The 24,066-nt window shown below is 45.4% G+C and overlaps 1 protein-coding gene and 1 long non-coding RNA gene across 3 annotated transcripts; one reads left to right on the plus strand and one right to left on the minus strand.

Annotated features, from left to right (window-relative positions):
- Positions 1–23,578, plus strand: greb1l (GREB1 like retinoic acid receptor coactivator). Of its 2 annotated transcripts, none has more exons than XM_088311024.1 (33): positions 1–166; positions 3,835–3,939; positions 4,319–4,478; positions 4,548–4,727; positions 4,879–5,055; positions 5,171–5,347; positions 5,422–5,574; positions 5,813–5,935; positions 7,190–7,327; positions 7,411–7,536; positions 7,901–8,038; positions 8,907–9,092; positions 9,934–10,233; positions 10,679–10,807; positions 11,101–11,235; positions 11,706–11,903; positions 12,000–12,177; positions 12,893–13,082; positions 13,644–13,777; positions 14,165–14,507; positions 14,603–14,718; positions 15,194–15,965; positions 16,635–16,752; positions 16,818–16,964; positions 17,215–17,354; positions 17,767–17,928; positions 18,154–18,358; positions 18,494–18,656; positions 19,510–19,737; positions 19,808–19,949; positions 20,174–20,374; positions 20,621–20,759; positions 21,621–23,578. In XM_088311024.1, the coding sequence occupies exons 3-33, from the start codon at positions 4,322–4,324 to the stop codon at positions 21,782–21,784; spliced, it is 5,859 nt and encodes a 1,952-aa protein (XP_088167150.1). In that variant the 5' UTR covers positions 1–166; positions 3,835–3,939; positions 4,319–4,321; the 3' UTR covers positions 21,785–23,578. The 2 variants fall into 2 exon arrangements, with proteins under 2 accessions (XP_088167150.1, XP_088167151.1); XM_088311025.1 differs by having other exon boundaries at positions 11,709–11,903.
- LOC148326477 (uncharacterized) lies at positions 9,309–11,863 on the minus strand. Its single transcript, XR_015846141.1, has 3 exons — positions 11,639–11,863; positions 11,077–11,290; positions 9,309–10,427 (listed from the first exon to the last, which is right to left on the minus strand). It is a non-coding gene; the product is annotated as an uncharacterized LOC148326477 (long non-coding RNA).
- Positions 23,579–24,066: the final 488 nt, after the last annotated feature.

The following is a 24,066-nucleotide window of genomic DNA, read 5'->3' on the forward strand; positions in this document are numbered from 1 at the left end:
TGTGTGTGTCATGAGAGGACACACAGCTCCACACGCCTGCTCGGACTTTCCACAAGGATTTACTCCCAATGGACTAACACCTCCGAGGAGCAGTTTTTTTGGGGGGGGATTTCTCTTGGGCGCCGTTTGGGATTTCTCCAAGCCTCCGAGAAGAAAGTCATGCAAGGTAGAGCAAACTATTATATGAGCAGCTCTAATGAGAGAGAGGCTTTTAGCGCCTCATCTAGAGGACGTGGTGAGATGTTAGTCCTTTTTCTGCACCCCCCCCCTCCCTTCCCATCCCCCCTTTTTCTGCTTTTCTGATGTTAACAGCAGCCTCTTTCCTGCATGACAATGATCACTCCTGATGCTTATCTGGCTTTATTTAATACGTGTGTGACGTCTTATCCAGTGCCAGTGTTGCAATGACCTTTTTTTTTTTTTTTTTTTTTTTTATAATTTCTCGCTCATGTTTGTTCATATAAAATATGGGAAAGTGAGCTGGTTTGACTGGGAAAGCAGGCTGCAATTCAATTGTCTTGAGCAGCGTCCCTGCTCCAGTTGAATGTAATTAGAAGAGAGAAACAAAAGAGGAGTGCGTGCAAAAAGGAAAAGCAATAATGCCAAGTGAAATATTAGCGGTAGGTTATATAAAAAAAGATCTATCTAGATCACGTGAGTGTTAAAAACCTTTTAAATGAAACAATCAATTTCTCATTCAGCTTGACACCTCACAGCATTTCATGATTTTTTTTTCGAGAAGTCTGCATTTTAAGAAATGATGACTTATTAGTGCAAATTGAAATCATGTTACATATTATTCATTTTTATACCTGGATTCAAATATAAATAGCGATCTTTTTAGTTTGTGTATTTTTTAAACCAGACTCATTACCTAATTTATTCTACATATTTAATCTTTTTTTTTCAATTTCTTTTTCATGAGTTTAAAATTGGGCTCAAAACAGCAAAACCTGTTCATGTATGATATTGTTTTTATTCTTATTATTATTTTTAAAAATCAAATTGTCCCTTTTTTCCTATGAATTTTTGAATTATGTTCTAACCAGGCTTTTCACAAATATATATACATTTTTCTGTATTATACCATTTTTGATTGTATTTGTTATCACTCATCAGTTTCAATCCAAGCTTATCAAATATCAGAATTTTGTTAGGTTTTATGATATTTTTTTTAAATTATGTTTCATACATTTAAGATGAGATATATATTATAAGAAATATTTTAAATGATCATTTTTATGGTGATGATGGTGAAGACTGTCAACTCAAAACAAGGCTCATCACAAAAATGTTTTTTTTTATTATCATCATCAAGCTTATCAAATATTAGTTATAAAACATTATTTTATGTTTCACTTCACTACAAAGAGGCTTATCAGAAAAAAATGTACAACATTTTTTATTCCTGTGGGTTTAAAACCAGACACGTACAAAATAAATATGATCAAAATCATGGTGAAATGTTTCCTCACTTAAATTTTGGCAACGTAGCAAGAACTGAATAAATTGCAAGCAAATTGTTGCTCAGATGAAAATCAATTAAATAAATGTGTATTCCATCAAAATGTTTGTTTTCATTAGAGCGCATTTCATTTCATATACGGGTGAAATCCAATAAATTCATCTTAAAAGAAGGAGTTTTGCTCATGAAAAGTGAGCTTGTGGTGGAAAAAAAATGCTCAGTACAAAAGAAAATGGAAAAGTTCCACTCCATGAAGGATGGCGGTCCAGACTTGAACTGGAATGAAGACTATTTGGTCAGTGGGCCCGTTTACTCAGCATTCCTGCTGCGGTCCTAAGTACAGTTCGTCCTGGTGTCATGACTGGAAAAACTGGACGTCTTCAAGCGCTCCAGGCAAGATGTTTGTCTTTTTTTTTGTCTTTTTTTTTCTCGATTTTATGGCCCTCTCATCTCGTGGAGCCATCTCCGTGTGGCGCGTCAGATAACAATCCCAACAGTTGTGCGCATTCATTGCGTAGGCGTCGCTTGAACTTGCAGCCGCTTTATTGGCCGCAAGATCAAGTGAGGACGTAAGAAGGAGAAGAATGTGGCCTTTTTTTTCTGGTTTGTGTCACTCTGTTGACCGCCGAGGATCTTCCTGGCTGACACATTGACTTGATTGGCTGTATCAAAGCCGGCTAATCATTGACCAAGACAAGCTCCCGTGCAAAATGTGTGTACACTTGCAGGACTTGGACCCCGCTTTGGTGATGACGGGGTCAATCGGGACAGTGTCGGGGGAGCGGTGTGGGGGGGGACTTTGCTTTGTGTTATGTCACAGGCTGAGTGGTTAAACAATACAACGTCAAGGGGTCAAAGTAGCAGCATGGGTTGATTGTGTGCAGCCAGCGCCAACTAAAATATTCCCAAAAGTGTGGAAGTCGCCCAGAGGCAGGGCGAGGTATCGCATAGCAGCTCTTTGAGCCTCTTCGGTCACGGTTGAGGTGTTCACGAGTGCGTTCATTGTTCTTGTTGGACCACCGTGAAAAAAAAAAATTAGAATGAAAACAGGCATAGAATATGATCTGGATTTGACATGAATGATTTGTTTGGTCTTTTAGGTTAAATTCATTTGCAGGACATCGACTTAAATGTGAGTTTTTAATTTACGAGACTTTGGCCTACAGGCTTTTAAGCAGTCGCCATGACAATGTGACCAAATTTTAAATGAAGGCATTTATTATTAAAGGGGACGTCAACCTCAAAATGTTCTTTCCAAGAATATGTTCCATGCAGTCCATTTGTGAAAACATGATATTCTGATGAATATTCCGTTTGAGGAATACGAATCCGTCGGTAAAATCCACCCGCTTTTAGCCATCTCAGGGGGCGGCCATTTTGTCGCTTGCTCTCAGCTGAAACTGGCATCACAACGGCTCAGGACTCAGTTAACAACCAATCGTGGATCAGCTTCAGAAAACAGGAGCGCTGTTATTGGTCGTTACCTGAGCATTGCGAAAAAGTGACAAAATGGCCGCCCTCTAAGATTGCAAAAAAATTTGCTGCTTAACTCATGTTCCACAAAATACAATATTGATAAAAAGCGAGTAGTGAAGGAGCAGAGAACATTTTATTGGAACTACTTTTTGGGTATTGACTTTCCCTTCAAGGTAGAAAAAAATGTTGATGGCCCTGTGTGAAAAAGAAAATTAACTTAATAACGGTTTGGTCTACTCTCAACAGCAAGCGCCCAAATCTGGTGTTTTCTGGAACAGGCTGTGAGTCTTTTCACGTCTGTGAGGGCCAAACAATTTACCTCAGGATTTTCTGGCAAAGAGCACAATTGATGGTTCAGCAAGTCAGCCAGGTCGTGATGGAGCAAAGCATCCCCAGACCAAAAAGTTCAACAGTTGTTTTGGGAATCCATAGAACATTTTCCCCCAAAAAGTCTTGTTTTTTTCACCAGTAAGATGAGCCTTGATGTTCTTTTTGGTCAGTGATGAGTCGCCACGGTGCTCTTGGGGTCATTTTTCTGGGCCGGCGACTTCTGAGCAGGTTCACCACTGCTCCTTACATCTCAATTTGGGCAGAACGACTCTCAACATGATTCACTTTAGCAATGACTCTGTAACATCTTTCAGACTAATGTCAATGACTTTATTTCTCATTTTGTTGGCATTTTCTTGCAATTTCTACCATTTTTTTTTTTGCACGACTATTTTGTTCAATGGTTTCTATTTGGTTGATTTCTCAAATGAACACGGCGAGGTAATCAGACAGGATTTAACAAGCGGGGGCAAACACTCGTTAACACGGTTTACTTCAGTCTTCATGTTTTTTATTTTTTATTTTTTCCTCATCTCGTGTGCGTGTGCGTGATGGTCCCTCAGGTGTCGGAGCTTTGAATAAAATGTCTTTACTGGAGCGCTGAGTGGCGGCGACCCAGCATGTAGCTGCGGCCAACAAGTCCCTTCACGCCTGCCAACACTGATCATGTGAGTCGCCGCCGCCTTCTTCTTCTTCCTCCACTGAGCATCAACGCGATCACAAGAGACTTTACAACAGCGAAGCACGCCTTGGGGGGAAACAAACGCAAAACGGTGACAGACTCCTCCGACTTAAAGCGATTTGCATACAAATGCACGAGGCAACTGGATCAAAAGTGAAACCCCACTCCATTCGCTTGTCACCACTCTGTTTTGCAATTTTTATTATTGATTGTCTCGTTTGTAACGGTCCCGCATTGGCATTCGTAAGCACAACAGAACACGTACTTGCCGTTTCCATTTCTTCTGCATTCAGTTTCGGCAGCCAACTGATCGGGTTTGAAGTACTTGCACCCCCCCCCCCCCCCGCCCCTCCTCTTTTGTCCAGATCATGGGGAATTCCTACGCCGGGCAGCTGAAGTCTGCTCGCTTCGAAGAGGCCCTGCACAACTCCATCGAGGCGTCGCTGCGCTCCAGCAGCGGAGATCCGCAGCCCATCTTCACGCAGCTCTACCTGAAGCCCGAGCCCTTTCCCGCCAACATGGACGGTCAGTCAGTCGGTCATCAGCGGCGTTGTCGCTCACAGGAAGACGTGAACCGTCAAAATCGTCTTTTAGCCGATGTGAAACCCAAAGTGGAGCTCCACGCCGGCGAGCTTCCGGGCCAGGAGCTGCTGACCAACAGCCACTCGTCCAACGATGCGGAGGAGCCGGAGGAGGAAGACGACTCGGACAGCAACAGCCCCCCGCTGCCCTACTTGCAGACCCCCGTCCCAGATGGCTGCTGCACCGTGGAAGGTAGAAATCTCACGCCGCAAAATCTTTTGAAGAAGAATCTCCTCTTTTTGCAACACTTTTTCACGCTTTTCTTCGTTTTGGATTTAAATGCGTTGTTGTTCAAGTCAAGACCCCCGCAGCTGTTTCTGAAGAACGACAATTCCATTTTCAGGATTCTGCCAGGCCGGCAAGGACCTGCGCCTGGTCTCCATGGCGACGGAGTCCATCGAGGTCCCGGCGGGCTTCGAGCTGGTCGGCGCCAAGTCCCCCAGCGTGACCGAGCACATCCTGGTGTGCGCCGTGGACCGCCGCTTTTTGCCCGACGACAACGGCAAAAATGCACTTTTAGGTCAGCGTGTTCCCCGATCGGACGGCCTGTGGCGTCATCTCACTGTCGTCGCGTGGCGACCATTTTGTGCGTCTTCCTACCGCGTGGAAAACAATTTTCTGTGGATTGCCGGCAGGTTTTTCTGGAAACTGTGTCGGCTGCGGCGAGAAGGGCTTCAGGTACTTCACGGAGTTCTCCAACCACATCAACTTGAAGCTTTCCACGCAGCCCAAGAAGCAGAAGCACTTAAAGTATTACCTGGTGAAGAACTCTCAGGGTGCTTTGTGCAAAGGACCCCTCATCTGTTGGAAAGGTAGCAAACGCCTCAATCCCACAGCGGCCTTTTTTGTCCGCGTCGCGAGCCTCTCTTTGTCGTCTTCTCTTCAGATTGTAAAACGCGTCAGCTGTCCAGTGGTGCATCCACGTCCGCGTCCGCGTCCGCGTCCGCGTCCGCGTCCAAACCCAGCTCGTCGTCCTCAGTCAGCAGTAAAGAAAATGGAGGAACCAGCGCAAACGGATCGTCTCCTTTCTCGCTTTCAGGTTTTTTTTTTATTTTTATTTATTTATTTTTTTTACAGCATTTCCCACAAATGTTAAATGATTTAAAAAAAAACGTTTAATGTAAAAAAAATTAAATAAAAAAAATCTTTCCTGTATTTTTTTTAAACTTGGAAATGTTTAAATGTCAATAAAAATGAATTTCTGCCTTTGCTCGACCAATCCGATGCCTCATTGACCCCATCTTTCTACTTTCCTTTTTCTCCGTGGCCACCACCAGATTCTCCTCCCACCAGAATGACGCCGGCCTCGTCTGTCTTTTTCAGCAGTCCTGACCTGAGCAGAGAGTGCGGCTTCATCAAGCCTCTGGCCTCCACACCCGGAAACAAAACGCTCCCGATAGGTGAAGAATGCCAATTGTGTTCTGACACTCACGTCGTTCTTAGAAAGCTCGCTGGGGGATTTCAGGTGCTGATGTATGCATTGTCAACGGTTGCCTAGCAACAGGTTGTTGTTGGTTTTTTTGGTTCATACTTGAGGCAGATGGAGCCACGGTTGGCCATGGAGATTAACCTTAACACACACACACACACACACACACGCACGGCAATCAATAGCGGAGCAAGGAATGCCGTAATGACTTGTTAGGTTTGGCAATCCATTATCCCCTCTTACAAGGTTGTGCGTTATTGACAAGCAAAATGCAATGTTTTGGCGTATTGTGCACGCGTTGAATGTGAGATTGGAAAGTGTCCTCTTGGGTCACAAGTAATCGATGCTCGAGTCAGAGGGGCCATTTCGAAATGCTTTCATATTATTGAACAATTGCATTAACTTGTTGCTTGTGCCTGTTTAGTTACAATGCATGCGCTGATCCATCACGACAGCTCCGATACAAAAAACTCATGATGATTTGTGTATTCTCACTGAGAAATGATATTTTATAGCAATGTTAACCAATTGAAAATGTTAAAAAAAAAAGAAAAAAAACGATGATAAAATTGGTTCAAAGAAACGCAATGTGAACAACAGCGCGGGACATAGATAAAAATGTTAATTAAACAAAATGAATGGAAAGATCCCGATGTGGCGGATGAAATCATTATTTAATGGTTAATAAAAATGATCCTTTCTGGCAATTAAGACAAACATAACAAAAAAATACTTGAGTTAAAAACTACATTTAAAAAGATGGGAAGAAAATTATACATTTACTTTAATGACATTAACAAAGAGGGGGAAAAGACTTGTGGAAAAAACAAAAACAATTATTTAATGAGAAATGTTCAATTAATAAATTGATACGTTTTCTGGCAATATAAACCAAAATAATTGAAATAAGTGACAACTTAAATTCAGCACAATTACTAATTCAATTCTGAAGGGGAAAAAAAGACAAAAAAATGTTTTCTGGCAATTTAAACAAAATTGGACAAATATTCAATAAATCAAATTTTCAACTAAATGTAAATCTTTAAATAATATAAATAAAATCATATTTCATTGGAGAAATATTCAATTAATGTCGAAATCTTTGGGCAGACTTTTTGGTGAAGCCGTTTTATTGGATTGTGCGGGTGTGTCTAATAGTTTGTCCTAAGAGACGACTAAAAGTACGAAATGCAGTAGTCAGGACATATTCCTTGCGATTTTCCAGTTCCCACGGCGCTGAGGGTAAACGGGCCGACGAATGGCTTGGCTGTGGACGGGCGTCCGCCGCTACTCAGCCCCTCCCAGGTCACCTTGGGAGCTCAGGGTCAAGCGTATCGGGCCGCCGACTTGGGAGACAGTCCGGGTAGGACTTGCCTCCGCCATCGTTTGTGTTCCTCGTTCAACACGTGACAATTTGATGTTTTTTTTTTGTTTTGTGGCGCTCAGTATCATCCGCCATGAACTCCGGCCCCCCCAAGAAACGTCATCGGAGCTGGCATCCCACTTCAATCGTCCCGGTCCCGCCCACGGCCGTCCCCGTGCCGGCCATCCGACCCGTCGTCTGCCCTTCAGGTGGGTTCCGGAATATCATCGCCGAGGTTTTTCGCACCAACATTCGTGAATCAGCCTCATGGCTTGACCCGCATGTTGTCTGCTTTTAAGTCGTTAACGTTGTTTTTTTTTTTTTTTAATAATCTCTCCATGTCTGCTTTGAAGACGACAAAACAACATTACTGACCTTCTGCGGTCGTTTAGGGATGAGTCACCCTCTTATCTCCATGGAGATAGAGCTACTGGAGAATTAGGAATAAAAATAAAAAAATACTATTTCTACCATGTAATTCTGCTATTATTAAATGTAAATTTCCTGCCGAAATGTCTTTGACCTGAATTGTATTTTAATTTTAGTGTTGTCATTCCTGTGTTTGCCCTTCAGGTTCTGTTTTGAGGGGGGCTTCTCCTCAGCCCCCGGGGCCGGGCGTCATCCAGCCTCAGCCTGTCAGCGCGGGGGTGTCCGTCATCATCCCGGACAACCTGCTCAACTGCGCGGGGGTTCGCCCCGTCATTCTCATTGGTACCCGACTCGTCTTCTTTTTCCTGCTCCACTAAAATCCATCAAACCAATGGAAATGTTTCATTGAACTACACGGAATTAACAAAATCGGGAGGGGAGGGGCATTTATCCTGACAAAAAAAAATACGATTGACCACTATTGACTGAGAAATGTTTTTAATTATTCTTTTAAAAAAAAGGTTTCTAGCAAAAAAACGTGAAATATAAAAAATGAACAAAATGTTTCAATTAAGTTCAACAAAATTTAAAATCCGAAAATCCGGTCAAACATGACAAGAAGTAATTTCAGTCCAAAAAAATGGTTAAAATGCTTTCTGGCAACAATAATAAAGGATAAAAAAAAAAGATATAAAATGAATGAAAAATCTGTTGGACAAAATAACAGCGAAACATAAACTCCGCTATTGTATTTTGTTTGTCAGCGTTTCTCGTGTCCGATGTGGCTCGCTTTTCGTAATTTCCAAATAGTGCCAAGTCCAGCCCGCCGTTGATAAAGCAGCAAAAAAGTCCTGTAGGTGTTGAAAATAAACCCTTCTCGCCTAAATATAAACAGCGATAAGGACTCTGACCTCCGCCAAGGCCAAACGGCACCAGCTTTCACCCTTTCATAAAGAACTCGTGCATTTGCCTGAAACAGCCGTTCGTTGACTGCTTTTAGGAAATTGTTGGCAAAGTAAATAAAATCGGCACCAACATTTCTTCCACTTCAGATTCGAAGAGGTGATGAAATCCTGTTTGAACAAACTCTAAGGGAAAGTAGTTTTTAAAAAAATAAATAAAAGCTATGAAAATGTTTTTCGGGAGAATTTTAAGGAGAATTGAACAGATTTCCTCCCCATTCGCACTTTGTTGTTGCGCATCCCTGCAGGTCACGGCATCTTACCTTATTTCTACGGCAATGTGGGCGAAGTGGTGGTGAGCCCCCTGCTGGTGGGATGCTACAAGAACGGCCAGCTGAGTGACAAGACGCTGGCGACCCTCGGCCTGAGCAGCAGCCAACAACTCAGCGTGGAGACCATGATTCTGCTCACATTGCAGTACCTGGCACGTCTCGGTGAGCTGCAAAAAAAAAAAAAAAAAAAAGTCGCGGTGCTCTATTCTGATGTTTTTATTGCCGTGTTTTTAAACTAGTGGCTCCGCATCGAGCGTGCCAAGTGCATTTTTGACTTCATTTCCTCTTTGTGAAGTACACTGCATATTACGGAGCGGAAATTCATTTCAATTTAAGAAGCGGAAGCGCCCTCTGCTGGCTGCAGAATTTGGTGGAATTGGACGCCTTCTCAGAACACGTCTGAGTGTAGACAGCTCAGCTCATCTCTCACGATTTTGGTGAATTTGATCAGGGATCAGGCATACAGATACCAAACTTGTTGGGAGGATATCAGACGTGTTTCATTCATAAATATTTGAACGGTCAGCATCAAACCCTCTCAATCATGATGCAAATCAATTCATTGAATGCATTATTATTATTATTATTATTATCAGATATTCTGCGATCATTTTAATCTCATCCCACTGGCCGGCACAGCTAAGGCGCAAATTTTGGACCCCCATGTGCCTGCTTTGCCCACGTAAACAAACAAAAAAAAGTTTCCTGTCGAGACAGTCAGATTGTGGCAGGCGCACTGCATTGAAGGGAAATGCCGGGAAACATTTTGACTAGCCATGACTGAAATCAGCTGAGATCACGCCCACTGCGGCGCAGACGACCCTCTCGCTGAACCCGCTGGCCTGTGCTTGTTTTCAATTATACACTGTTCATAAAAATAAAGCAAAAAAATTCCATGTGGACAAAAATGTCCACGAACGAGGCTTGTAAAATCAAACAACACTTAAGTGATCAACAGAAAGCTGACTCCAGTTCAACAAATAGCCAAATGTCTGCTGTGCAGGACCAGAGCAGATCCCCCTTCGTGAGGAGCTGGAGCAGATCGTCCTGAAGGCCATGCTCTGCTGTCCCGGCGGTCCCGCCATCTCGCCGTCGCAGCTGCCTTGGCTGGCTCGTTTGGAGGCCAGCGTTTCCGGCGGCGCGGTCCAAGTGGTGGTCACTCACAATTCGCTGGGCGAGGGCATCTGCGAGTCCCTGCGCACCATCAGCGAGGGCCCCCACCTCCAGCAGTCGCTTCCCACCTACGTGGTCATCATCTACTCCTCCAAGATGAGCGGCAACGAGTTCTGCGTGATGGTCTTAGGTACGTTGACAACATTCGTCGTGGTTCCATCTCATCCCATGCACATGTACCCCTCGCCCTTCGTGGGGGGGCTCTGACAGATCATGTGACCATGATAGAAATCATCCGTACGATGCAGATTAAAATCTCCTTTCGTTTCGGAAGCAGTTCAATCGCTGATCTAGTTGAAGTTGCATCGGCCAACGCTACTGATTCTGAAGGCACAGAGCAGATTAGATTCACATAGTAACACATATACGCTGAAATCTGATTGGACAGACAAAAAATCAGCTATTGGAAGCAGTGCTGCCAAGAGAAACACCACCAAAAAAAAAAAAATGGATCCGATTTTGTGAATTTGGAGGTGGTCGGTCCTTGAAAATATTTCAGAGAGCAAAGTCTGTCTTCGCGTTGCTGTCCCTGATGGCTCACCACTGGCATTAAACGCGTCACGTATCGGCCACAGGAAAGTACCAAGCGCGGGCGTTAGCGGAGGGCATGCTGACCACCAACGAGTTCCTGAAGGAGATCAGCTACGAGCTCATCACCGGCAAAGTCACCGTGCTGGCGTCTCATTTCAAAAGCACCTCTCTCGGTAAGCGCCGATTCCACAAAATGTATCGAGAGCACGCGGAGAGGCCTGACAAGCTTTTGTAATTCTTGCATCACGATTAGTGGAAGAATATTCAGCGAATATCAGAACTAAACATGGCTAATTGTAAAAAAAAAATAATAATAATAATAAAAAATAAATGAATATATTTTTTAACGATTTGTTAATCAACTGTGCATCATTACGCAGGACTATATCAACTGTATGCCGTGTGGTGTTTGCTCATGTACTCATGCTTGTGTGTGTGTTACCATGGCGACGGCTTGTGCTCGCAGGGGACAATCTGGACAAGCAGCTGGTGCGGTATCAGCGGCGACGGAAGGGCCAGGTCATCCAGCCCTTCCAGAGCGATGTCACTGACCACATCCACTCGCAGGAGGCCGCCAGCATGTCACCACCTTCGGACGGAGGTGCGGCTCCAACCACGCCGCAACAAACACCAACCATGTTTGCGTTCGGCTTTCACTTGAGAGGAGGCAACACAGCTCGATAAATGTTCATTCAGTAAATGTTTGTTTGTTTTTTTAATGGAAAACAAGTGGTGGAGTTGGAAACTTAAACGTGGCAGCACACAACATTGCGGAGTGGCATATGACGTTGTGGGTGGCATGTCATCATTTTTGAAGTAATAATATTCACAAAAGAACCTAAGTGTGGAATAAATGATTTACGTAGCTTCCGCAAAACATTGTGGAGCAGTATTTTACAATTTAGATAAAAAAAAAAAAAGGATTAGAATAGAGAAATACGGTGAAACAATCAGAAATGAGGTAGAACAAGTCATAGAAGATAAAAAATGGGGCGGCATGTTACCGTTTGCGTTCATCAATCTTGAAAGACAACGAAAGAAATGAGGAATGTCCTTGTTTCTTTGGGTCAGAAGTTCTCAGCAAGATCTTCCAGATCTTTCCGACGCAGTTGAGCGTGGCGCGCCGCCTCCTCTCGCAGGTCTGCTCCATCGCCGACTCAGGCAGCCAGAACCTGGACTTGGGCCGCTTCTGCAAAGTGGACTTCCTGGTTCTGGTGCCGCCTTCTCACATTCTGGTCAACCAGACGGCACAGCGCATCCGACAATCGGGTACGTGAACACAAAAATGAAACACGCTAAAGTCGTCCGGCAGGAAAAAATGTGCATTCAGTTTTTTGTTGTTGTTTTTTTTCTTTTTCGCCACAGGCGTCCTGTTAGATTTGGGGATGGAAGAGTCGTGCCCGCCTCAGAAGTGCGACAAGTACGTGGTGCGACTGGACGCCGACGTGCACGCCAAGATGGAGGCGTTTATGAGGAAAGTCAAACAGAACCCGTACACGCTGTTTGTCCTCATCCACGACAACTCTCATGTCGACCTCACCAGGTACCAGACACAATTTTTAAAAAAGAAAGAAATTTATTTTGACGGCCGGTCTGGCCTTGGTTTCTTTTTCTGACGAAAACAAAGCGAGGAGGAGGGACAACCTTGAAGTTTGCGTACGTGTGGGCCAAGTCATTTGAGTTGATGTCCTCAGCAGGAGGCAAACACATCAACGTATGTGACCGCCTTAACCTCGTTTTATGATAAGTCGACTAGCGTGATGCTAACATATGATGCGAAACGCCACCGACAGGCTAAAGAAACTAGCATCAATGTCGCATTCATCATGAGACTTAAAACAACAGGCACTAGAAAAACATGCTGACAGAGCATACAACTACACTCACAGACATATATTGTTTATCCTCTGTGAAAATAGCAACTAAAAGCCTTTTCGCTCTGCACATTATTTCATCATTCATGAAGCAGGACCTGACCAGGAAATAAGATGCTAACTATGAAGCAAATGCGCCTTTTCCAATTTTTCTTCTGAATTTGGCCAGGTACAATTTTCTTAATTATGGATAAAATTTAAAAAAAAAAGTTTGTTTAAATACATCGTTATTTTAATTGCTAGGAAATTAGCTTATTAGCTTAATACTAAATAACTAGCTTAAACTAAAACTAGCGAAAGCTAAATGTCATTTGGGATGTGTTGTAGTTTGTCTGGAACTGATTTTGAAAATCACCTGACATTCTTTTCCCCCCACTTGACAAGTGCTCTGTCAGGCTCCGCGTGCCACGGAGAGCTGCAAGGTTTGGCTGACCGGGTGGTCAACTGCCAGGAGGTCCTGGATGCGGTCAACCTGCTTGTGCTGCAGGTCAGCTGCTTCCCGTACACGCTTCAGACCCACCAGTCCCGCATCAGCATGCACAATGAGGTGCACTGGCCCGCCAATGAAAGCCTGGTGAGTGTTTGCCAAGAGAGGGGAAAAAAAACGGATCACATGAATGGATGCCTCACATTGTGGTCGTTCAACTGCACCCCCTAGTGGACATTTTCTCTCTGTGCGTGTCCCCCTTGTCGGTCAGGCAGACGTGCCAAGCACAAAGTTGCAAAGACCTGAATTTTAAAGCCTCGATTGGCTTCTTAAGCTTTTTGGGAATTATTTCCCAGGCCATCCTCAGAATCTTAATGGCACTTAAACATGAACGTCTTGTGTACTGCTAACTGTCACAAGCATTTAAAAAAGTCAGAATGTTAAGATAACACATTCATATTTTAGGGAGGAATTTTGTTATTGGCATTCCCAATATGTCGGTATGCACTTTCTACAAAGATATGACGAAATAATTTATTGTGAATTGAAAATGCGGGGACCAGCATTTCGAAGACATTTGACCACTCGGCCTTTTTCTGACTTTGCTCGTAAAATGGGAAACTTAAATCAGACCCGATCATTTCCACGTGTGCAACGGCCAGTGCGTTAGCGGCTCATCGGTCATGTTGTGTGCTTTTCCTCCACCAGGGGTCGCTCTCTCCCGGCGAGTTGGCCTACTTCGGCCTGGGCGACTACAGCAAATCCCTGCAGTGGGGCGTGGCCAGCCCAATTCTGCGCTGTGACGACGCCTTTGAGAAGATGGTCCACACACTCCTGCACAGGTCCGTCAACTTTTCCATAAATATCAATATATTCTTGACCTGTTTCATAGAAAAGAAATATTATTATTGTCGATTATCGTTACTTGGTATGGGGTGGTACTTCTTACTTTCTGTGCTCTGAGTAAAGGACTCTTCCTGCAGTTTACATGTATTGAGGACATTCTATGCCTCTTCCTTTTGCTTTCAATAATGCGACATCACGTCCAGTAGACCGCCGTGCTGCTAGGCAGCTCTAAATTTGAAAAATATCTATTTTTTTCCAATGTTTTAACTATCACAAAAATGTCCAAACGTGCTCATAAGTTGAAGTTACATTTTGCGGGCCGCTGCTTCTAATGAATTTAAATCCAAGACGAGGTTCTAATAAAGGTTGATTTGCGGCGACAGACACCCCCACCTGCATAGCATGGTGATCCGCAGCTACCTGCTCATCCAGCAGTACACGGAGGCCATGATGGCGCTGACGTCCTCGCCGTCGCTGCGAGATCACATCACGCCAGAGACGCTCGCCATGGTGGAGGACCTGATCAACGCGCCCGGCCGCGAGGGCTCGCAGGGGCGCGGCCACATGCTGCTGGTGCGCGTGCCTTCGCTGCAGCTGGCCATGTTGGCGCACAAGCGGCTCGAGGACGTGCGCGACAAGCTCGGCCTGGAGCTGTGCTTCGCCGTGTTGCTCGGGAGCCCCGCCTCCGAGATCATTCTGCACAGGAACTTCACTTGTCGCCTACGGGTGAGATGCGCTTTTCATCTTTCTAGGACAGTGCAGAATGTTTTTTTTTGACCAGGTGAGTCCAAATCTTTGCTCTCTTTTGTATTTTGTTGCAGGCCTGGCGGGGATGCGAGAACGAAGACTGGGTGCCTCTCACCTACGAGGATCTGGAGGGTCTGCCCTGCATCGTCATCCTCACGGGCAAAGACCCCCTTGGAGAGACCTTCCCCAGGTCATTTTTCTTACGTGTTACAATGTCTAATTGGATGTTTCTCCACAGTTATTTCTCTTTCTAAAACCTGCTAAAATGAGGCGATCAAAGCTTTGTCTAAATACTAATTTGCATCAAGTAGGGCTGTGCGATGTTGCCTGAAAATAAAAATATCACAAATTTCTTCACATGGATTTATGATTTTTTAAAAATGGCAGGAACGCAAAACAACTTTAGCTTTTATTGAATCAAACTTTATTTTTTCACATAAAATCACACGTTCACATTTAAAGTGGAAAATATGGGCCCTAAATGAAATATTTCTGGAAACAAATATAACACATTGAAGTGCTCTACTTATTAAAGTGCAAACATATTTATTTATTTGGACCGTTGTGTTACATTTGCAGGTGAAACGACAACATCGGCAACGATGAACCTTTTCGGAATTCACTTCATCTGAAATTGCAACGCCCCCCATCTTCTTCCTTTCTAGGTCTCTGAAATACAGCGACCTGCGTTTGATCGACTCCAGCTACCTGGCGCGGACCGCCTTGGAGCAGGAGGTGGGCCTGGCGTGCACCTACGTGTCCGTGGGCGTGGTCCAGGAGCCCCAAAAAGTCGCTGGCCCTCGGGAGTCGGACGGGGACAACGTCGTCGCCGTGGTTCACGACGGCGAGGAGCTGGAGCGACCTCAGAGCAACGGCAGCGCCGCCACCAGAACCTCGGGATCCCTGGCGGAGAACGGGGTCAGTTCATCCGACAACGCCGAGGCCGCCCCGAAAGCTCCCCCGTGCGCGCCGGAGGGCGCCGACACGTGCGGCCTCAAGCAGGAGTGCGACTCCATGGTCAGCCAGCTGCCGTCCAACCCCCCGAAAGCCTCCGCGGCGCCTCCGTCGCTCTACTCCAGCTCGTCGTCATCTTCGCCGTCTCCCTCGTCCTCGTCCACGCAGCGTCCCAGCCAGTCCACGCAGTGCGGCCGCCTCCACAAGCCGGCGCGCGTGTCACCGCGCACCGTCATCATGTCACGGCCGGCGTACAACCTGCTGTCGGCCGACTCGGGCGGCCAGCTCAGCTCCTTCTCACTTTTGCCCCACGCCGACGTGGCCTGGAGCAGCCCGCTGAGGCCCCCCGTCACGTCGGGCCTGCTCGGCGAGGAGCAGAGTGCCTATTATCGCCAGTGGACCGTCGCCAAGCAGCACCACGCCGACTACGAGGCGCCGTCCACGCCGCATCCTCGGCGCCTCCTGCTAAGCGGACCGCCTCAGGTAGGAAGTTGAATACAAACCTTTCTGTTTGATTTTGAGCGAATATTGTTTGTGGCCCAGCGAGGATATTGCTCTTTGCCATAAAGCTTACTAAATTTATTTTATTCTTTTCATCGAGATTTTAAAAAATTTCTTCACATTTTTCTTAATGTTCAACAACTTCTTAATTTGGACATCGGTATTCTGTTGACCGTATTTTCCGGACTATAAGCCGCGACTTACGGCTAATACAACGCTGCGGATTTTCTCTTGATTTTTTTTCCACCACTAGGGGGCGCCCTAGAGTATGCCAACTAAATCTCGATTTTTATTTTTTCTCTTGTGTCTGTTCTGTTTTAATTAGCCTTGAATATTCTTGAATACGATCTAAGCGTCATCCTTGCAGGCATTTTCCTTCGAACCATTCAGAAAAATGTCGACATTTATTTGCGCACGCAAGCGCCACAACTCCAACAAAGTCGCTTTGCAAGACACAGTGGTCACTTGAGCACTTTTTTTTTTTTTTCCTGGGGGGTGGAGAGATAAAAATGCCTGCTATTTTATCAACTACTTGGCATAAGTAACCATTTCCCCTTTCAGAATATGAATATATATATATATATATATATATTTCGGGAGAGAGAGAGAGAGAGCAGGAAATGAGAGTTGTGCTCCCCCCTTTTTTGCAAGGTGGGGAAAACGGGAGCCTACCTCCAATTCCTTCGCATCCTCTTCCGAATGCTCATCAGACTGTTGGAGGTGGACGTGTTCGATGAGGATGAATCGGACGAGGAAGAGTCGCTTGAAGGTAACGGCCGATTGACAATCGGGTGGCAACGCGGCGGCGGCTCATCGGGAGTTTTTCCGTTCCAGACGCGGCAGAGGTGGCGACACCCGTCAACGCCCAGTGGCCCGACGTGGAGGACATGCGCAAGCTGCCCTTTGACCCCAACGCCCGAGACTCCAAGTTCCGGAAGGCCAGCCCCGTCCACTGCGACAAGACGCCAAAGCGCTCCAGAGGTGAGCACAGCGGCGGCCGAACAAAGAACGCTCGCGGAGGAAGCAATTTTCCTGACCTGACATTTTTGTTTTTGACTAACATGAGCAAAATTGATCATTCACGCCATTAATTGCCTTGCCTTGGTCAAATGACACGTAAGAGTTTATCCATTGGTGGCGTCAAGTACATATTTGGTCAAATTGAATCAAATCTATGAATGGAATGGGCAAGCTGTGACGCATTCAAACAAATGGGATTTTTCGGCGTCAGTTGTGAAGAAAGAAGATGGAAGCCAAGCGGAAGCCAAGCGGGAGACCAAGTCCATCCGGCTCACTCGCTTCGCCGCTCACAACGCTTTTCATCACTGCGAGCAGTGTCACCATTACTGCGATGCCAGCCCGGCAACACAGGTGCGTTCACTGCCCTGGGAAATAACAACGCTTGCGAGTGATGTTGGCAAATGCTGTGCAACGCTGCACTCCCGCTAGTTGAGGAAACATGGCATCGAATCAGTAAGTTAAACACGGCCAAGACCAAATTGTAATCTTCTTTGTGTGTGTGTGGAGATTATGGAACACCGAGGACCCCCACAGTGGTTGTTCCCCCAAACCCAAAAAATGATTAAATATTTAAAAATATTTTAGCTATTGATATTACCCCTGTTTTTCATGGAAACCGATTATTTGTAGTTTATCCGGGATGATTAAAATATTTTTTCCATCACAATGCATTTAGAATGGGCTTCAATAATTTGTGGCTTTTGCGCCTTTCACGGTTCATCACATGCATCACCCTTCCGATGCTCGTGCGCTCGCTCGACAGCTCTCTGAGTGCACCTTCCACGCCTTCACCTTCTGCTCGTCCATGCTCGGAGAAGAGGTCCAGCTGCAGTTTGTCATCCCGAAAGACAAGGAGCAGCACTTTGTCTTCAGTCAACAGGGGAGCCACCTGGAGAGCATGCGCCTGCCTCTGGTCTCCACCAAGGTGACTTTCCAAGATTGTGCGCAATACGATGAATTATGGATAAGCCAATAATTTCATGATTTTTGCCACTTGACGTGCTCGGTCGTTCACGGCACCGTCTGCCGTCGTTCATGAACCGGGAAGTGTACAAATAAAAACTAAAGCGATGTTTATTTTTTCCAAAAACGAGACAATTGGATCAATAATCCTTGTGACCTTCCGGGACTCTTTCATTTTGGTCTGCAGGACCCGGAGCTTCTGAAGAGCCCCATCTTCACGCCAACGACGGGGCGCCAGGAGCACGGCCTGCTCAACATCTATCACGCCATGGAGGGCGCCGCTCACCTGCACATCTTGGTAGTCAAGCACTTTGAGATGCCGCACTACAGGAGGTACTGGCCCAACCACATCCTGCTCGTCCTGCCCGCCATGTTCAACAACTCCGGAGTCGGTAAGTGACCCCACCACTTGTACGACGGGCAATCATATGAACAGATCAGAACGACGGATGCGTTAAAAAAAAATAAATAAATAAATCTTCCGTAGACGTTGATGTGTATTATATCGGAGTCCGTGTCCGGTTTAGGCGCTGCTCGCTTCATGATCAAAGAACTGTCGTACCACAACTTGGAGCTGGAAAGGAACCGGTGGGAGGAGCAAGGTGTCAAGCGGCAGGAAGTGTGGCCCTTCATCGTCATGATGGATGACTCGTGCGTTCTGTGGAACGCGCGGCAGCCCGCTGACAACAGGTGGTACCAACAGATCAACCAGAGTTGTTTTTTTTGTTTCTTGCTACGGACATTTTTTAAGGACTGAGCTCTCCGCTGTGAAAATCAAGTAATTGACGCCTCCGACAGAGGATCGAGATTGCCGAAAACGGCAAAGAACTCATTTTGTCTAAATGAAGCTCCTCTCCTCACTTCAAATAGTTCCTTAGCACCAATATTGCACCAAAGCAGGAAAAAAAGAAAAAGCAAAAAAATTCAAATTGATATTAGAAATCAGGTGTGTCAAACTCAAATACATAGTAGGCCAAAAAGTAAAAGTTGAACAAAGTTGCGGGCCAGCATTGAACAATTGAACCTTCTAATATGGATCCAAACAAGATTTGCTTTAATATTCAATATGGAACAAGCAATATATAACTTAAAAGTCCAGATGTGAAAAAAATCAAATACAAAAAAACATCAATAACATTCATTTATTAAATAAAATTTGAGTAATAATAAATACATATTTAAAAAGAATTTTAAAAAACCAATAATAAATCAATCAGCCATTCAAGCCCATGTCTTGGAGTAGCAAGAAAAAAGTGTTGCTATTATCATATTAAATGTAAAATGGTAATAAAAAAAACGATAAAAAATAAAATGTAATGAAACGGTAATCGTCATTTGGTATCGCCTCGCGGGCCAAATATAATTACAATGCGGGCCAAATTTGGGCCGCGGGCCAGAGTTTGACACCTATGTGATAAATCATCAAATTGAATTTCAAATAGCAAAAAAGATCCTCCCTTGACCGGACAGAAGTCGAAGCCTTTTGCCTTGGTGTGGGTCCGTTGTCCTCGTCTTAGCCAAATGTTGGGTTGTCGTCTCGCAGCGAAACATCGGACGGTGGCTCAGCGCTGACCAACGTGTCCCTGAAGGCGGTGCTGCGCCACATGGAGACCACGCCCAAGATCCCCCTCTACGCCATGTGCGGAGCGCGCAAGTGGAGCAGCGGCCTGGCCCGCAAGACCCCCGGCCGGCCCTTCAGCAGGGGACACCTGCACGACTTTGTCCTGCTCAATGTGGATCTGACCCAGAACGTTCAGTACGACCTCAACCGGTGAGTGGCGCAAGTTGCTCGGTGTCCGCTTTCCCGAATTGAATGACATTTTTCTTTTTTTTTGCGGCAGGTACAGTTGCGAGGAGGTCGACTTCAATCTTCGGGTGAACAGCAGCGGCCTCCTGCTGTGTCGTTTTAACGGCTTCAGCTTGATGAAGAAGCACATTCCGGTCGGGGGGAACCAAGACTACATGGTCAAACCCAAACTCATGGTGCGCGCCTTCACTTGAATGTAAAGTGGCAAATTCGGAAATTCGGCAGCCGCAGCCGTTGCTCGGCCTTCCTGTCATGAAAAAAAAAAAATGGTACTTACTGATTAGATTTTGGAAATCCAGCTCCTGATGCCGATCGGTCATTTCGCGGGACACTTCAAAGTCCAACTCCTCATTGAGAAAAGAAATGATCTTTTTTTTTGTTTTTTGCTCTCCATCTTCAGGAAATGGAGAACCCCGCCCCCATCAGCCCTTCGCAGTACGTGTGCGCCCCGGACAGCGAGCAGACGCTGCTGGACGCGCCGGCCCAGTTCCTGCTGGAAAGGTTCCTGCAGAGCTGCAGCCACCGTCTGTTCCCCAAAGCCATTCAGAACCCGAACAACCCGGTTCTGTCCATCGACAGCTACCTCAACATCAGCCCGGAAGTGAGTACGAACCACTTAAAGTGCGGCAATTTTGGAATACTCCCATTTGACTTTTCTCGTGAGCTTCATGTGCTGCGCCTGCAGTGAATTTCAGTTTTTTTCTGTTCAATTGGAAAAAAAAAAGCTGAAAGTCCATTTCCGCCCCCCTAAGGCTCCATTTCGGGGGTTGTAGACTTTTGAAACACCGACACTGTGTCCCTCCCGCTGGACTAAACTAACGGGGCGGGGCGCTCTTGTGTTTGTCAGATTTCCGTGTGCTACGTCAACTCCCGTCCACACTCCACCAACCTGAACCACCAGGGCCTGGTCTTCAGCGGCCTCCTGCTGTACCTCTGCGACTCCTTCGTCGTCTCCGGACTCCTCAAGAAGTTCCGCTTCCTCAAAGGTGAGACGCCACATCGAGCGTTGTTGGCGTTGGGCGAAACCTTTACTTTCCTCCACTTTCTGCTCCGTGGCGTGATCCCATTTGGGAACACGTCTCGTCATTTTCAAACTTAAAAAGAATGAACTGTTGCTGGATGGATTTCTTTTCCCGTGTTTAATGTATTGAAGTTCAGAATTCCAACGTGACTCTTGCATAATTTGGTTTTCCTGCAGGCATCTCCAGCGGAGCATTTTTTTTCTTGTAGTTTCCGTGATGCCAACGTCAGACGACCCGAATTTAGCCCATAAGCGTACTCAACAATTAGTCGTTTGGCGTCTTGGACGCTTCACGACCATCACCACTAAAGTCTGGCATGTCCGAAATTAGTGATGGCAAAATAAAGCTTCAAATGAGCTTCCTGAACCAGTTGTTGTATTTTGGAGTCCTCTAGATGGCACTGTTGCTTTAAAAAATGGCAAGTCGGTGCGCTTTCAGCCCAACGCTGAACAGAGAGTGCGCCATCTACTGGAGCCCAAAAATACTACAACCGGTTCATGAAGCAGATTTCAAGTGATGCGACATGACACGGATCGATATTTTGGAGTCTGACAGCTTGACAACTGTTTCCTTTTTTTTTGCATGATTTCTCGAATGTGACGTGATAATTGTGCCATGAAGAGGTTGATTTATTCAAATAATGAATTCCCCACAGAATGCGCCGGCGTCACATGTGCGCGCTCCTGCTGAATTTTGGTCACGAGCCCAAAGAGTGAAAATATCGGCACTGACTGTCGTTGCGGGATGCAGATTTTGAATTAGCACTAAAAACGCTGTGTGTGTGTGTGTGTGTGTGTGTGTGTGTGTTGCGACGGCATCCTCCAGGCGCCACCCTGTGCGTCATCTGCCAGGACCGCAGCTCCCTGCGTCAGACCATCGTGCGTCTGGAGCTGGAGGACGAGTGGCAGTTCCGTCTGCGCGACGAGTTCCAGACGGCCAACTGCAGCGAGGACCGACCCCTCTACTTTCTCACCGGACGCCACGTTTGAACCGCCCCCCGCCTAAAAAGCAAAAGCAAAAGCCGTGGAAACGCTCTGCGGGAAGACACGCACGTGCTCGCCGGATGGACGCGATGCTATGCTGCGATTGTACGTCTACTTTTTTTTTTTTTTTTGAAACCACGGTGCGCCCATTCGTGGCCGTCCGTGTTCATCTCAGGGTTTTTAAACGAGAAAAATCAGACTTGTGGGAATTGGAGGGAAAGACATTTTCCGCCTTTGTTTACTTTCTTCTTGGCACCAAAGACATCTTTCGAGCTGCACCTTTTTCTTGTCCCGTCATGCCTTTCGCTGCCTGCCGACTCCACACAAAACACGGCCCAGTGGACACGAGACGGCGACAAAGTGCATTATTTAGCAGCGGCGGCCATTTTGCAGCCCACCCAGCGCGCCATACTTTCATGGCGCCCAGGTGGGTGTTGTGAAATGCACCAAACATATCTTAATCGTATGTCATGGAACACAACACAAAATATTGACTTTTCCAAACTGCCGTCTTCGTGAGCAATGCCCACGCGGAATTTTTCGTCCGCAGGAGAATGGAAGTTTTGCGGCACACGCCTGCGCTTTGTCGCTTACATCGTTCTACTTGTACCATTCCATTTTCATTCAAAATCAAATTTAAGGGAGACATATTATCTGCATGAATTCCACCGAGCGATCACGTCTGCGCCGCTTATCGGAAGCTAATGCCGTTAGCTGATGCGAGCAAGCGCAGCCGACAAAACTCAATGCCGCCCTTCTTCCCTTTTGGCTCTGACGCGATGGCGGAGGCGTCGGTGCCTGACGATGTTTCGTCACTTAAAAGTGGCTCTGGATCTTCACCCCGCCTACCGGCTCAAGTCATGCTTGGTGTTTTCATTTCATTTAGGCACTCCTGAGACGCGACAATTTGTATCCGAGACGTTCATTTTTTCATAATGTGTCCCCTTTAACTCATTTGCTGCCATTGACGGCGAAAGACGTCAAAGATCTTTTTTTTTTTTTTTTTTAAGGGAGTTAACTTAATGTGTTTCCGATGAGTTTGTGCGCAGGGTTTTCCAAAGAATATGCCTTAAAGAGAAGTGTCGCTCACTCGTGCGTGGACCAATGACAACGAGGCAACAAAGGGAATGTCGCTTGAGCCCCAAAAAAAAAAAAAAACTGAAATAGACAACTGTACTGTTTAAAGTTTACCATATTATTATTATTATTAATAATATATTCTATCATGCCCCGCCCACTTCACTTGCTAAAGGTTACTGATGTTGATTTTTGTTTGTGTGCGTGGAACTTGTGCCCAGTTTTGGTGTGTTTTTCTGTCAGCAAGAAGAATCTACCTAAGATGTGTCTGTATGCGCTCACCAGCGACTTATTTATTTCAATCATGATCGTTGGACTGATAATCGTGGAGAGAAAAAAAGAAATGTTTGATTGCATGCACGCTAGGGTGGGAGAATCTACTGAATGTCACTGAGGCGTCAAGAAATGAAGTGAACTTGCACTACACAAGTTGCCAAAGCAAATAATGGAAACCAATTGAAGCAGCCCCCCCCTAAAATAATTGTGGTGATCAAAAATCGATGACCCCCCCCAAAAAAGGTCCATGTGAATAAACGTTGAATAATATGCAACTTGCTGACACAATCTTCGCAGAGAGAAAGAAGCAGCACGGCGGAAGTCTCGGCATCTACCTCATGTTGTCACTGCAGAGCCGTGCTATGTTGTCCTTGCTGTTGTTGTTGCTCTTGTTGTCGTTTGAAATTGTTGAATGTAATGAAGAATAAACTGACTTTTCAAATGTTGCATGCGACAAATATGCATATTTAAAAAATTATAAAAATAAAAAAACAAGACTTATAAAAACTAAACTAAAACGAACCATTTTTGAAAAAATAAAAACCAACAAATATTTTCTAAAAAAAAAACTCATTCATAAAGCAAAAGTAAAAACGAATTAAAAACTAAATACAGTTCAAAATCCCAAACTGCTTGAGATAAACGTCCGTACATTGAATTCGTTCTGTAACCTAAAACAATTGGAAATGCTATTAAATTGCCCCAAAACCCTTTTTTCTTTTTTTTTTTACGCAAACATAATTCAATAGGAACATGAACAACCAGTTCATCAGTCAAGCTCCTTCTGCTGTGCCTCTTTTGGCCACCGGGGGGCAGTATAATGCAGTCATGCTGACAAGCGAAGACCTATTCCAAGTGACTGAGAACATAATATTAGTCCTTTTTCACTGAGGACAAAGAATCATTGCCTGTGATCATTCTTATATTGTCTTTCT

The sequence above is a fragment of the Idiotropiscis lumnitzeri genome, chromosome 12 (genome assembly GCF_059441095.1).
Source record: "Idiotropiscis lumnitzeri isolate Australia: NSW breed Sydney's pygmy pipehorse chromosome 12, RoL_Ilum_1.0, whole genome shotgun sequence".
Classification (NCBI taxonomy): Eukaryota; Metazoa; Chordata; class Actinopteri; order Syngnathiformes; family Syngnathidae; genus Idiotropiscis; species Idiotropiscis lumnitzeri.